The 14,481-nt window shown below is 35.9% G+C and overlaps 2 protein-coding genes across 3 annotated transcripts; both read left to right on the top strand.

Annotated features, from left to right (window-relative positions):
• The first annotated feature begins 697 nt into the window (after nt 1–697).
• LOC306848012 (DNA-directed RNA polymerase III subunit RPC4-like) lies at nt 698–8,228 on the top strand. Of its 2 annotated transcripts, XM_079382319.1 has the most exons (10): nt 698–857; nt 1,043–1,106; nt 2,956–3,116; nt 3,210–3,253; nt 3,387–3,541; nt 4,390–4,511; nt 5,150–5,324; nt 5,411–5,661; nt 5,747–5,899; nt 6,941–8,228. In XM_079382319.1, the coding sequence occupies exons 3-10, from the start codon at nt 2,961–2,963 to the stop codon at nt 7,055–7,057; spliced, it is 1,173 nt and encodes a 390-aa protein (XP_079238445.1). In that variant the 5' UTR covers nt 698–857; nt 1,043–1,106; nt 2,956–2,960; the 3' UTR covers nt 7,058–8,228. The 2 variants fall into 2 exon arrangements, with proteins under 2 accessions (XP_079238445.1, XP_079238446.1); XM_079382320.1 differs by lacking the exon at nt 1,043–1,106 and having other exon boundaries at nt 6,941–7,771.
• A 1,047-nt stretch (nt 8,229–9,275) lies between these two features.
• On the top strand, nt 9,276–13,953 carry LOC306847845 (gamma-glutamyl hydrolase). The gene is made up of 9 exons (XM_079382033.1): nt 9,276–9,468; nt 9,651–9,765; nt 10,445–10,495; nt 10,885–10,969; nt 11,167–11,305; nt 12,461–12,567; nt 12,960–13,053; nt 13,140–13,277; nt 13,360–13,953. The coding sequence occupies exons 1-9, from the start codon at nt 9,366–9,368 to the stop codon at nt 13,476–13,478; spliced, it is 951 nt and encodes a 316-aa protein (XP_079238159.1). The 5' UTR covers nt 9,276–9,365; the 3' UTR covers nt 13,479–13,953.
• Nucleotides 13,954–14,481: the final 528 nt, after the last annotated feature.

Raw genomic sequence — 14,481 nt, 5'->3', positions numbered from 1 at the left:
TAACAATAATAATAGTCCGGGGTTATTGAACAAATCATCACATTTGAATTTTTATAGCCTAAACAATCTATTATTTATTTAATTATTTGGGCCTATTTATTTATATATTTATTTATGAAAAATATCGGGTCTCGTTGCGTTTTGTATTTTAAAGTCATTCAAAATTTTATATTCTTTATTCAGAAAATTAGTTTAAAATAAAAACTGTCAGGTGCCAAAAATGGGACGTTTACATATGCTGAATGCACAATTATCATTAATATGTTTTTTTACAAGGATATTTATTAGCTTTAATTCTCATCTTTAATTCTCTTAATTGAAAAGTTGTCCAATCCAGAAATATGTGATTAAAAAAGTTATAAAATAAAATGAACAAACTTTTTTCAGTGACATGTTTGTTTTACTTTATTTTGTAGTATAATCCTAATATTTTTTACTATAAAATAGTTTGAAATGTGAGTATATTTGTACTGAAATGTACTGTATAAAGTTATTGTCTCTCAAAAGAAAGAGTCGACTCATTTATCACTGATATTATAAGACAATGAAAGTGTTTTTTGACCTTGCCATATTGCATGCATGTCAACCTGTTGTTGGGGACTCCAAAACCAAAATATGAACTTTTCAATAGGGGCACTTTTAAAAACTCTGCGCAAAGTGGTGCATAGTTGACGTTCACCAATCATATTCCTGCGTCACACGGGTCAAAGTATCATTGCACGTTAAACTCCGCCTTAAACAAACTTGCACTCGATATCATCATCATAAACTCTCGATTTTGTCTGTAACTCGGTAATATTTCGTAGTGTTTTGTGAGCCGGTGTTTGAGGAAGCTCTGCACTGGAGGAAGCGCACTGGTAAGTGTACAGTGACTGTGTGTGTGTTTGTCTCGCCATGTGTTCAGAAGCGAGGAGATACCGGTGTCTGTCTGCTGGAGATGTCTGTTTCAATATAGTTATTAATATATGTGTGACTGAATGCGTGTCATCACTGTAGTCAAAAAATCCGCCTGTGGTAACAATTTATACCGAATTTCTCTCAGAATCATAATCTGGAACCAATCCAAAGGGATCCTATTTGGATTTTTACGGGGATTCCAACATAACGTGAGTGTGTGTGTGTGTGTGTGTGTGTGTGTGTGTGTGTGTGTGTGTGTGTGTGTGTGTGTGTGTGTGTGAGAGAGAGAGAGAGAGAGAGAAAGAGAGAGAGAGTGTGTGTGTGTGTGTGTGTGTGTGTGTGTGTGTGAGAGAGAGAGAGAGAAAAAGAGAGAGAGTGTGTGTGTGTGTGTGTGTGTGTGTGTGCGCGCATGTTTATGTGGTTTATGAGGACACATATTTGTATAATGACATGGGTATGACAGAGGTATTACAATATGAAGGTGGTTTATGAGGACACTGCCTATGTCCCCGTAATTCAAAAGGCTTAAAAAACATACTAAATGGTGTTTTTTTGAAAATCTAAAAATGCACAAAGTCTCCTGTGAGGGCTAAGTTTAGGTGTAGGGTCGGTGTAGGGCAATAGCACACACAGTTTGTTCAGTATAAAAACCATTACGCCTATGGAGAGTCCCCATAAACCACAAAAACCAACGTGTGTGTGTGTGTGTGGTTTCACAGAGAGGGTCTCTCATATATATATATGCTCTCTCATGTTTTATTCTGTAGAGGACACTAGGACTAAGTTTTTCTAAAAAATAAAATGGCATGAATAGACATCAAAAAGGCAAAAACAATGGGATTTTTTCTTCTTCTAAACTTTAAGGATGATTCTCAACTATAAAATATATAACAAAATGATTTGATATACCATTTTGTTTTACGCAATATGTGTGTACAAATATGTGCAATATGTGTAATGGGAAAACCATAATCTGGTTTTCCCATTAAACACAGTGTATCTATACTGTATCTAATTTGCATATTAATGGGTTGCTTTTGGGACAGCATGTTGAAAAAAGAATTGTCATAATGGGAGTAATAAACGGCCAGATTTTCAAAATAATATCTAATATTTCATAACAAAATAGATACATAATTTATTTTCCTATTCAATTGTTATGTCTCCCAAAATGCATCATAAACATAATTTTAGTCCTGGGGTCCTATACAGTGGACATGTATGAAATTATGTCTTGTTTCATAACAGGAAGTCATATTTGAATTTCAAAATAACATTTTCCTGAGATGTTGCTTTGTGACAAACAATTAGAAAATTATTCAGATTTAAATGACAATTACAAAATATAATCATATTTCTGTAAGGATGTAAAATGTTTCACTAAATTAAATTTAGCCATCTTTAAAGACCTAGGAGAGGGAGTGGTCCTGGTCAAACTTCCAATCATTTAGTATCTCTATAAAGCCCTGAATGTGCTCTGTACAGGACATCCAGACTTACAACTGTGACACGTGAGGTCTCAGAGAAATTCACTGAAATAGAATGTCCACTACAGAGGCAAAAACTCCAGAGCTGGGTCTCAGGTGGATATATATATATATATATATATATATATATATATATATATATATATATATATATATATATATATATATATATATATATATATATATAAATATAAATATGAAGAGTTCACATGCTGTTTGAAATTTTCTTCTAAAATGAACATTTTTATCAGGCTTCTATGTGTAAGTTCAGTAAATTCACTATAATAGCAATGAATAAGTTCTTTTCATTGCCATTAATGTGAAATAACTGAACATAAACATAGGAGCCTGAGAAAAATGTTCATTTTAGAGGAACGTTTCAATCGGCACTATAGCATTATAGGTTTTGGACTGGGACAGGACAGTGACATTCAAGCATTTGGTAACAAACTGATTCCAGTTTCTCATAAAATGCATTTGTACATAGATGTTTTGCATATGCTTTTCTCAAAGCACATGGAGTTTACATGTCAAATTGACATATTCAGTAACATCTCTCTTCTTTTGTCAGTGAGGATGGAGAACTCTGGTGACCCCAGTGGTCCTCCACGGACGCCGCATGTAGGGGGAGCCAGAGGGCTGCCGATGGGTCGCCGGCTGCCTGCTTCGATCTCTCCGGGACACCTCCCCACAATGCGCTCCAGAGACCTTACGTTAGGGGGAGTCAAAAAGGTCCCCATACATAGCTGAACATTACTATCACACAAGACATTTCAGATGCATTATGTTGCAATTCATAGTGTCATTTTCTCCTTAATCCTGCAGAAAACCTTCACGCCCAATATTATTGGTCGAAAATCGAAAGAGGAGTAAGTGACAGACTCTTTAGTCCATCTTTTGTCCAATTCATCAATATATCGTCAATAATTCATTGTTGACATTATGTCGGTATTGACATTTCTTACTAGTGAGGATGGTGTTTTGTGTTTTACTTTGCCGCAGATTAAAGGCTGATGAAAGAACGAGACGGGATAAGAAGGATGTGGATCGAGGTCGGCAGCGGGACGGCCGAGGGAGGGGCCGAGGTCGCCCGGAGGTCATCCAGTCACATTCTATCTTTGAGCAGGGTCCTGCAGAGATGATGGCCAAGAGGAAAGGTAAAGGAGGTCATCAGGGGAGGATTTGAGAAATTGTTTGGCCAAGTGCTGAGATTCGAGCCAGAGTTTGTTATCAGTGACACTAAATGGCATTAAAGCAGTGATGCTTGTGTTGTGCCTCACAGCACCTCTTAATGTAGTGAAATCACAGTAACCTTTGAGAGGATTTTTACTTTTATGCTGGAGCAGCAACAGAAATATGACCCAAATGATTCATAATAATTATGTTTACTGCTACAGCTAATAACGATTAACAGTTGTTCTGCTAAGAATATAGTTAATTAGCCTTACTGGAGGCTGTTTACAGTCAAACATTCAAATATCTTTTCAAATATCTGTGAGTGACACTAGACTCATTAATATGCTATTAAAATACTGACCGGCAGTAATTAGTTCTGATTTTCTGTATAGATACACTACTTTAAAAGTTTAAAAGTTAGTGGTTGGTAAGTTTTTCGGAAAGAAGTCAGTTATGTTCACCAAGACTCCATTTATTTGATTAAAAATACAACAAAACAGGTCTATTGTGAAATTGTGTTGCAATTTAAAATACCTGTTTTTATGTGAATATATTTTAAAATGTAATTTATTCCTGTGATCAAAGCTGAATTTTCAGCATCATTACTCCAGTCTTCAGTGTCACATGATCCTTCAATTTAATGCATCCTTTCTGAATAAAAGTAAACATTTTGAACGAACAGTTGTCTGCATTTACCATGGGTTTGAATGTTCATGGGAAAATATAACTTAAATATAACGATTAAAATTTAACATGAAAAATAATTAGCATTTTCTGTTGTGACATATCTTTTGTATCAGTACTGTCTTAATTAGTTTTATTTGATTAGGTGTATATGATTATACCAGAGAAGCCACAAACAGTGGCCCTTCACCCATCATCAACATCAAAAAGGAGAGAGAGACCGAAGAGGAGACTAAAGAAATCCTGCGCAAACTTGAGAAGGACAATGTAAGTTAAAAAAAACTGAAGCTTATTAACTTCTAATTAACTTATTAACTCAGACTTGTGCAGAACCTTTACCTGGTTGCATTACACCCCAAAATCAAAAGGAAGAAATTACAAAAAGAAAATAATCTTACCTAAGGTCCATTTACATCTTTTCCATTGAGACATAATTTTTTAAATAATTAATCATAATTTTAAATTTAATTCTCATTACTCATTATCTTAATACAATAAAAACAAAGATTTAATATTTATTTTTATTATTATTAAATTATATTATAAATATTATACATCATTGTAGTATTTTGTGTACTACTTTTTCATGGTTGATTTAAATTAAAAGATAAAAATAATAAATTAATCATTAGAATCACCTCTAAGAAGAATAGGAAGATAAATGTCCTGATGCTTTACACTGATGGCAATTATGGTGAAAAATGTGGTGGTCATGATGCAAAAACATAATGGTCCTAACAATTGGCTTAATTATCTTGCAAAATATAGTTTATTTATTTTCTCCGCTCCTTTTTTGCATTTTGTTTTTGGAGTGAAATATGTCCTGGACCATGTTTTAATGATTTTTATGCTTGCTTAACTGAGAAAAATAAGCCACCCTCAAGCCTTTGGTTCTGTGTGTGTAGTTTCTGGATGACCCTCACCTGAGAGGAGAAAGAGGAAGCTGTCCTGTGCAGCTGCCGCTGGCTGTGTCGGGATGGGTCTTCAAAGAGGAGTTTAGCGAGGAGACTCTCAAATCAGAAAAGACCTCCTCGGATCCTGAACCGATGAGCACAGACAGCGCTGGAGCTGAAGTGAAGAGTAGGGGAAACTTCAACTTCACTTCGTGCAAGTTCACTTGAGCTTTCATTGCACAGAATTGAGAATTTAACCCTGTCTTCCTTCAGTCAAGCAGGAGCCTTTGGATATTCCTGAACCAAAGAAGGCGGAGACTATGTTCAAGCTGCCACCCTTGCCCAAACCTGATTTGCTGCCTGATTTACTGGAGGTGTGGAATCACTGCAAAGAGGAGGAGCTTCTCTTCATGCAGCTTCCTGACTGTCTGCCAGGCCAGCCGCCCACCAGTGACGTTCGGCCCACCAAAACAGAGGTGCAGTCGAGCGACGGACAGGCCATGATGCAGAAGACCGAGACTCAGGTAGGCGCTGGCTAGGTTTAGATCATGGATTGATGTCAGTTTTTGCATATACTCATGTGTGTTTTTGTTCTCCTGTGTGTGTCAGGATGAATCTCAAGATGAGAACACCTGTTGTCTTAAGGATCTACAGGAGGGTTTGGTGGGAAAGATGCTCGTGAGGAAGTCAGGCAAAGTTCAGCTTATACTGGGTAACATCACCCTGGATGTGGCCCTGGGAACCTCCTGTGCCTTCCTGCAGGTCAGTTATGCTCATCAGTGCAGTAGGTCACCCCCAGGCCATCCAAGATGTAGATGAGTTTGTTTGTTCATGGGAACAGATTTGGAGAAATTTACCATCAGATCACTTGCTCACCAATGGATCCTCTGCAGTGAATGGGTGCCGTCAGAATGAGAGTCCAAACAGCTGATAAAAACATCACAATAATCCTCAAGTAATCCACACCACTCCAGTCCATCCATCAAAAAGATGCGTGTTTATAAACAAATTCATCAACACATTTTTAAACATCAAAAAGTTGCTTCCAGCTAAAATACGAGTCCTCTATGCATTAAATTGCTTTCTCCAGTGAAAAAGTCATCTTGTCTGAATCAGGAGAGAAATATGCACAGATCAAGCACCAATTACAAGTGAATACATTCCAAAACAGTTCTAGAAGTTGGTGGATTTTGACGTGAGAGGACAACTGGGGATGGTTTTTTCACTGGAGGAGCATTATTATGGATTATGGACCCGTATTTTGGCCAGAAGCAACTGTTTAAATTTAAAACACCTAAATGGATTTGTTTCTCACAAACACACAGAATTCGCTTCACAAGATGATCATTGATGGACTGGAGTTGTGTGGATTATTGTGATGTTTTTAATCAGCTGTTTGGACACTCATTCTGACGGCACCCATTCACTGCAGGGGATCCATTGATGAGCAAATTAAATAATGATACATTTCTCCAAATTTGTTCCCATGAACAAACAAATCCATCTACGTCTTAGGTCTGAGGATGAGTACATTTTCAGCAAATGTTCATTTTTGGTGAACTATTCCACTGCTGGGATAAAGATGTTATAACAGCATTTGAAGATCCAAAGGCTAAATAATGTAATGAAATTGGTGACAAATGCTTTATAAGCACATGACCACGCAGCACTCGTCATGGGACTTTGGGTCTGAATCTTTACATGCAATTTATACACTATTTAGCTTCTTCATGTATGTCTTATTACTTGCTCTTAGGTTTGTATAACATTGTTTTTTCTGTTATTCTTTCTGTGTTTTTGTAGGAACTGGTCTCAGTTAATACAGAGGGCAGGAGGGGAGACATGTCTGTGCTGGGACACATTAAACACAAATTGGTTTGTTCACCTGACTTCCAGGCTCTTCTGGAAAACAGAGCTTGAGGAGCGGCTGCTAGAACCAATAATTCACTTCAATGCTGTAAATCAGTTTGTAAGGGAATGTTCCTGTGTACTGTCACAGATGGAGAACTCGAAGTGAATGAGCGAAATACATTTATACTGTGTGCTCAAGGAAATTTATTTGAATTTATGCAATGTCTTTTCAAGATGAGACACTATTACACATGTAAATATTGTGGGTTACAATAAATAACACAGTGATTGTAAAAATCTGGATTTGACTTAAACATTAAGTTAATAAATGTGCTAGAAATTTCTCCTTTTCCTCCTCCCTGTTTATTATTATTTTAAAACCCTGAATCAGCTTCCTAGTGGTGGGAATGTGCTGACAGGCATCTTGCAGATGTGAGTTTCGTTAAAGGTTGTTTTTGTAATCACAAAAAGTCCAGCATAATTATATTTTATTGCATTTTAGGACACGGTTTCTCCGAGTAATATTCAGTAATCGCTTTTTGGATATTATGGAGTGGCTGAAGGGACAAAAACCATTACCATGTAATCCATTACATTACTCATTTTAGGTAATCTGATCAAACTACTTTTTGATCCACTTTTTACATTGTACATCCACACATAGTCTGACTTCATTGTGTTACTAAACGTGTATGTTATATTTAATTTACTAAACATTCATAGGGTTAAAGTGAATGAATACATGATGAATTATCAGCTAGCCTACTTAGATTATAACCACTCAAATAAAACTATAAAAACTGCTGCTGCTTCATAAACTTCATTATTTGAAGAACGATCAGAAAGAAATGCTCATCATGAAGGGACTGTTGCTCAGTTTTGCTTATGTCACTGTGACTGTACTACATGACACTGGCTTTATAAAAGCTTTAAAAACAAGAAGCTGAAATGACACTTCATGTGCTATGAGAACTCATGGCCAATGTGGCATTCACAACCATCTTCCCTTTATTGCAGATGACTGCTCTTTTAAACTTTCTGTTAATCAAAGAAACCTGAAAAAAAAAGTATCACCGTTTCCACTAAAATATTAAGCAGCACAACTGTTTTCAGCATTGATAATAATTAGAAATGTTTCTTGAGCAGCAAATCAGTATATTGATTTCTGAAGGATCATGTGACACTGGAGACTAGTAATGCTGAAAATTCAGCTTTGCATCACAGAAATAAATAACATTTTAAAATATATGTAAATTGTAATATTTCACAATATCATTGTTTTTGTATCAATGCATATTTGTATAAGAATGGGATGTGTTTTCAACTACAGGGAGTCACTGAATGTAATTTTTCGCAACTAGTGAATTTCATATTTTATTGACTATATTAAGATGGGGTCATGAAAATGCATTGCATACATTCCCACTGTGCAATCATGTATTTATTGACGACTTCTGCTGTGTTTCAGAGGGACTGTACAGTAAATAACTAGTCAACTTATGAAGAGTCCTATAAATAGTCAGCTCATTATTTTATTTTATGACTCCCTGCCAGTGCTTCATGTCTTGCTGGAGTCCTATTATAGCAACTGCAGTGACTTTTTCTGTCTCTGCCTTCAGCTCAGCCATATATATATGAACTGAACTCGAGTTCACCGAATTGCATTGATAAATTTAATCTCTAATGCATTTTTATTTCATTGCAAATACAAAAATAGGCTGTCTGGAGACGTAATTCAGTTCATAGGCCTATTTAAAAGTATATCATTTTCGTAATAAATACTCTTTTAAAAGTTTGCTAAAGTGTAGGCTACTTTTTCATAATTAAACCCTTTTTACTTTTATGTGGCTTTCCAAATATGCAAGTTAAAAGTCATATTGATTTCTTTTTTTTTTTTACTTTAAATATGCATTATAGGTGCACTAAATGGTATCATTTGAATAATTTCCATTGCTACTGTGTTGCTCTGAAAGCTGGTTTGTCTCGAAAAAAAACAAAGTCTCGAAGAAGTGCAAATTCCAGCCTCCTAACAATGTTGACGAAATTTACTTGTGAGCTATGAACTTATATAAAGCCTTGTCAAGATTGCGGATGTCACTATATTTCACATCGTGATAAGCACTGGCTGTGAGAACGTTTGGGAAAATACAAGTTCCTAAAAGCTTCAGGAACTTCTGGTCTCGCGTTTGGAGAACTCACCCAACAACTTTCCTAAACAAACTGGTAGTTACTGATTGTTTTCCTTCCTCCAAAAAGTACAAACCCCGCCCAGCTAATGACTTCCCTCATAACTTTCGGTTCAGATACTATATGAAACGTATATAAGTGAAGGAGTCCTCTGTTTTTCTGTGGACCGGTGTGTGTGTGTGGGGTCAGGATGGGCTTCAGTGCGCTCCTGTGCGCGTGTGTTGTGTTGTGCAGCGCCGCTCCGTTGAAACTCCCGCAGAGGAACAAGCCTCAGACCGACAGACCGATCATCGGTAAACCTCTTACCCTCATATTGTGTCAAGCAGATGTGTGCACTAAGCTTTTAACGCAGAATGCCATTTACTTTAAATTGCAGTTTTGCTGACAGACTGAATTTATACTTATCATGTTTAATAACAACACACACACTCTTAAGTGTGTGACTAACCTTTAAGCGCATATGACTGGTCTATAGGGATTCTGACGCAAGAAGTTGACAATGAGTCAATGAAAAAGTTTGGAAAGACATACATCCCTTCATCATATGTGCAGTACATTGAGTCTGGGGGAGCTAGAGTTGTGCCGATAAGGTAAGACTTGTCTATTTGTTAGCATTCAGATTCATGTTTAAAAACCGATTAATCGATTCAAGTTACACCGAAAAATAAGCTGGCTACACTCTACATAAATTATGTATTTTAGTAATGTTTTATGTTACTTAATGTATTATATTTTACATTTAGGCCTATATTGGGCAGTTAGTTGAACCTTAGTTATTAAGAGTGCTTTTTGACCCACTTAAGTAGGACTTAGGGATATTATTTCATAATTAGGCTACTTCTCTTTTTCTCTCTCTCTCTGAAATGAATGTAGGCTACAAAGTTTATCTCCAAAGTCCTTTTTGGCCCAAAAGTTCTAGCTATCTGGAAACCGATTCAGAAGAGTCATATACTCCCCTCCAAAAGTTTGGAAATGCCCTAGAAAAGTGGGTTTTTGGACAATATTGGCATGAATCCTTTTTAATTTGGGACATTCAATGATGATGTCAAGTTACTTTAATGTATTTGCACCAAAAAATGATAAGGATTTATGCTGATATCGTCCAAAACCACACTTTGCCAGGGGTGTTTCCAAAATTGTATAATATATCAATAATAACAACAACCATACATTTAAGAGAACCACACAAGGTAGAAGATAATCAAATCCATATTCAAAATGTGTTATTTCAACAATCATATAGTCTAATGAACACATTCTATGCTACAGGCTAAACCAGAGTTTGGCAGAGCATGAGAAAATCTTCAGGTCAATAAATGGGTATGTTCTCCATCTTTCATTCAAAACTCTATTATGTGATGTTGACATTACTTGAACAAGTCCATCGCACCCAGATTTCTATGATGACCTTACCTGATGCATTCATACATGATCGTTATCTTTTCATTATTTAAGCTGTTAGATACATGTTGTTGGCCGTTATGTAATGTAGCCTACTGTCAACATTGGAGATGATTGCAGTAACCTAGATTTTAACCTAGATTTTTAGTAACCTAGAAATATTTTACACCCTACATACAGTAATAACGCCTCCCCATCATGTTTGAATGAAACTTACAGAAACAAAAGCTGTGATTCACATTAATACAATAATATTTCACATACAAGGATCATTTTTGCATAAACTTCCCCCTTTGTCTCTCGATCAGTCTTCTTCTCATCGGAGGCGCTGTGGACCTGGAGACATCTGACTTTGCTCACACCGCTGGGATTTACTTTAGACTGGCCCTTAAGGTAAGGGAATTACAGTGAATGTAAGATGCTCCTTGTGTCTCCTGAATAATTAGTTGTTAATAGATGTTTTATCATCAACATTTTTTATGGGAACAGTTAGACTTTGTCATGTGCCATTACTGTAACTATTTTAGGAACTAAAAAGAAAGGAAATAAACTGCATAGTCTTATCAAGAGTTGTTTTTGTGCTGTCTCAGGCGAATGGTGAGGGTGATTACTTTCCCATCTGGGGAACATGCCTGGGATTTCAGCTGCTCACGGTGCTGGTGGCTGGAGAAAACCTGTTGAGTAAGACAACTGCAGAGAATGTCACTTATCCACTCAACTTCACCTCAGGTACTTAGTCTAAATATACTATAGCCAATGTACATAGTCAACACAGTAACATCAGGTCCAGTTTTTTTTATTTTTGCCAATGACCTTTAACCTTTAACATCCCTGGAATCTTTACATTCCATAAAGGGTTCTTTATAGTGGAAAAAAAGTTTATTATTAAAGGTAGATTATTAAAATGTTCATCAAACTAAGAAAAATGTACATTACCGTTCAAAAGTTTGGGGTCAGCAATTTTTGCTCTTTTCTGTTATTCAGCAAGGATGTGGTAAATTGATTAAATGGGATAGTAAAGACTTACATGGTTAAAAAAAGATTTATAATTTGAATAAATGCTGTTCTTTTTAACTTTTCATTCATTGAAGAATCCTGAAAAAGTCCCAAAAAATACACTGTAAAAAAAAAAAAAAAAAAAAGTTGAGCCAACTTAAAATTTTAAGGCAAACAGCTTCAGCAGATTTTCTCAACTTGCTGTTTTAAGTTTAGAATCTCCTACAAAAATATGGTGAGAGAACTCAAAAATCTGCTGAAGCTGGTTGCCTTAAAATTTTAAGTTGGCTCAACTTTTTTTTTTTTTTTTTTACAGTGTATGAAGAACAAATGATTTCAAAATTGATGCTAAATTATCACAGAATGATTTCTGAAGTATCATGTGACGCTGCAGACTGCAGTAATGATACTGAAAATTCAGCTTTGCATCACAGAAATAAATTATATTTTAAAGTATATTAAAATAGAAAATAATTATTTAAAATTGTAACAAATTTCACAGTATTACTGTTTTCTTTTCTGTATTTTTGATCAAAACACGTAATAGACCCTTTAACCCTCCATAGACAGCAAGGGTCCTTACACGATCAAGGTCCAGAAACGTAGCAAGGAGATCGGTAAAATAATCCATGTGACATCAAGGGTTCAACCTTAATTTAAGCTCTCAGAATTCATCAGAATTATCTTAATTTGTGTTCCGAAGATGAACGGAGGTCTTACGGGTTTGGAACGGCATGAGGGCGAGTAATTAATGACAGAATTTTCATTTTTGGGTGAACTATCCCTTTAAAACCCTTTAAAACATATAGCAAGGTAGTGTGTGTGTGTGTGTGTATATATATATATAATGTCTCTAATGTCCATTTGCACATTTGTTTCCATTAACAGAGGCTTCATCCAGTCGTATGTTTACCAACTTCCCATCTGACATCCGTAAAGCATTGTCCCAGGAACCACTTACTGGAAATTTCCACCATTATGGAGTGACTAAAGAGGTACATCTTTTATAAACACACAATATTCATTTAAATACTTCTAATCGAATTAATAAACAAGGAGCAATAGACCTTAGTCAGGGTAATGCCATAACCACTAGGCTGTGAAGGATAGAAGTACAGTGTGTTGAGTGGATTTTACTGTTGTTTAACAACATACCGATTATTCAGAAGATTAACTGTCTTTCTAAAAGACTTTCAGTTGACAAAAACAACATAAAACAGCTTTGAAAGTTGTGAGATTTAACAATTGTATGTGTTCTAGGACCTGTATACAGTACGTGCCACTGTAAAGACACTAAGTCTATCCCTCAGAGACTTGTTTTCTTCCTTGTTAAATTCAATATGATGTCTAACCTGATTAAGGTCTATAAACTCTTCCTCTTTTTCAGGCATTCATGGGAAATGAGAAATTAAGTGGCTTCTTTGCAGTGCTCTCCACAAACATAGCACAAAATGGCCTTGAGTTTGTTTCTACCATGGAAGGTAACAAAACTAGACACTTTTCATATTTAAAACAACCTTATACAAGCGCCTATACACAGTGTGGATGAAAGATTATTGGCCTGCAGGCAGGAAGTACCCTTTCTATGGGGTACAGTGGCATCCAGAAGTGAACCGCTTTCAGTGGGACCCTCGTTACAACTTTCCTCATTCCAGCAATGCTGTGCGTGTGTCGTCCTTACTGGCTGAATTCTTTGTAAATGAGGGTAATTGCAGTCTCATACTTTACTTATTTATGTGTTTGCTTGTTGTATGAATTTGGATGAACAAATTCATGTGTGTTTTCAGGAAGGAGAAGCTCCCACCACTTCAGTGACGCAGCACAAGAGAGCAGCGCGCTCATATACACCTACAACCCTGTGTATGTGGCAAATATCTCTGCATATGAACAGTCTTATTTCTTCTGAGAGACACAATATAGGAGGGCATTGAGAAAGACAGAAAATAAACACTTGTCAAGATATTTCAGACAAATACTGTAATAGACCTCATCACAGACCTCATATTCTCTCATAAGAACCTCATAAGAACAATATTCTCATTTTAGGAATATTGTTTTTAACTGAGAGACTATTTAAATAATCAGTGTTTTATTAAATGATTTTGGATTTATTAGAACACTCATTAATTATGAAGATGATTACATATTTCATTCCTTCAAAGAGAATAAATATTGCATTTGCATGTTTTAAAATTACGCATTACTAAAAGATCAAAGGCAAGTTATGGTTTATGTGCCAGAAGAGGGCAGTATTGTCATGTTTATGATGTTTTATGTATATTTTACATTATTACAGTAGGCTGTATTAAATATATACATATACAGTATATTAGTAATAATATATATTATAATATGACATTTAATAAAGATTTTCCATCTACAAGCCATGTGTTATTCCTGAATTAATAAATAATAGGTGTGCACTAAAACCTTTATCACATTAAAAACAATAGATTTACTCAAGGTACTGTACAAATCATGAATTATCTATTCAACTATCATATTTTAATATCTTCAAAGGCTAAAAAACAGAAATGAGCGTGGCAGCCAGTAGACCTTATCTTGGCACCACAACATCACAGAGGCACTGGGGTGCTGTATCGTGTATTGAGGCCCTTAGGGGCCCCTCGGGATGAGGATATTGTAGAGACATGCTGGGTGGCAGTTTAGGGGCCCCTCAAATATCTCAGTACCACCGTATTGTGAAGACAAGAGGGTGGGCTCTTTTTAATACTGGGGCCCTGTGATATCTCAGAAATAGGCATGAGGGTGGGTTGACTAATGCCAACAACATACCCAAAAGTACCGCACTGGAAAACACATTTTATTATTATTAGTCATTTGTTAGTACACAAGTGCATTTCTATTTTGTTTACTTATAATGGCATTTAATGTGTCATATGAATGTA

The sequence above is a fragment of the Barbus barbus genome (genome assembly GCF_936440315.1).
Source record: "Barbus barbus genome assembly, chromosome: 28".
Taxonomy (NCBI): domain Eukaryota; kingdom Metazoa; phylum Chordata; class Actinopteri; order Cypriniformes; family Cyprinidae; genus Barbus; species Barbus barbus.
Note: the sequence above shows the minus strand (reverse complement) of the source record. Positions and strands in the feature narration are given on the sequence as shown.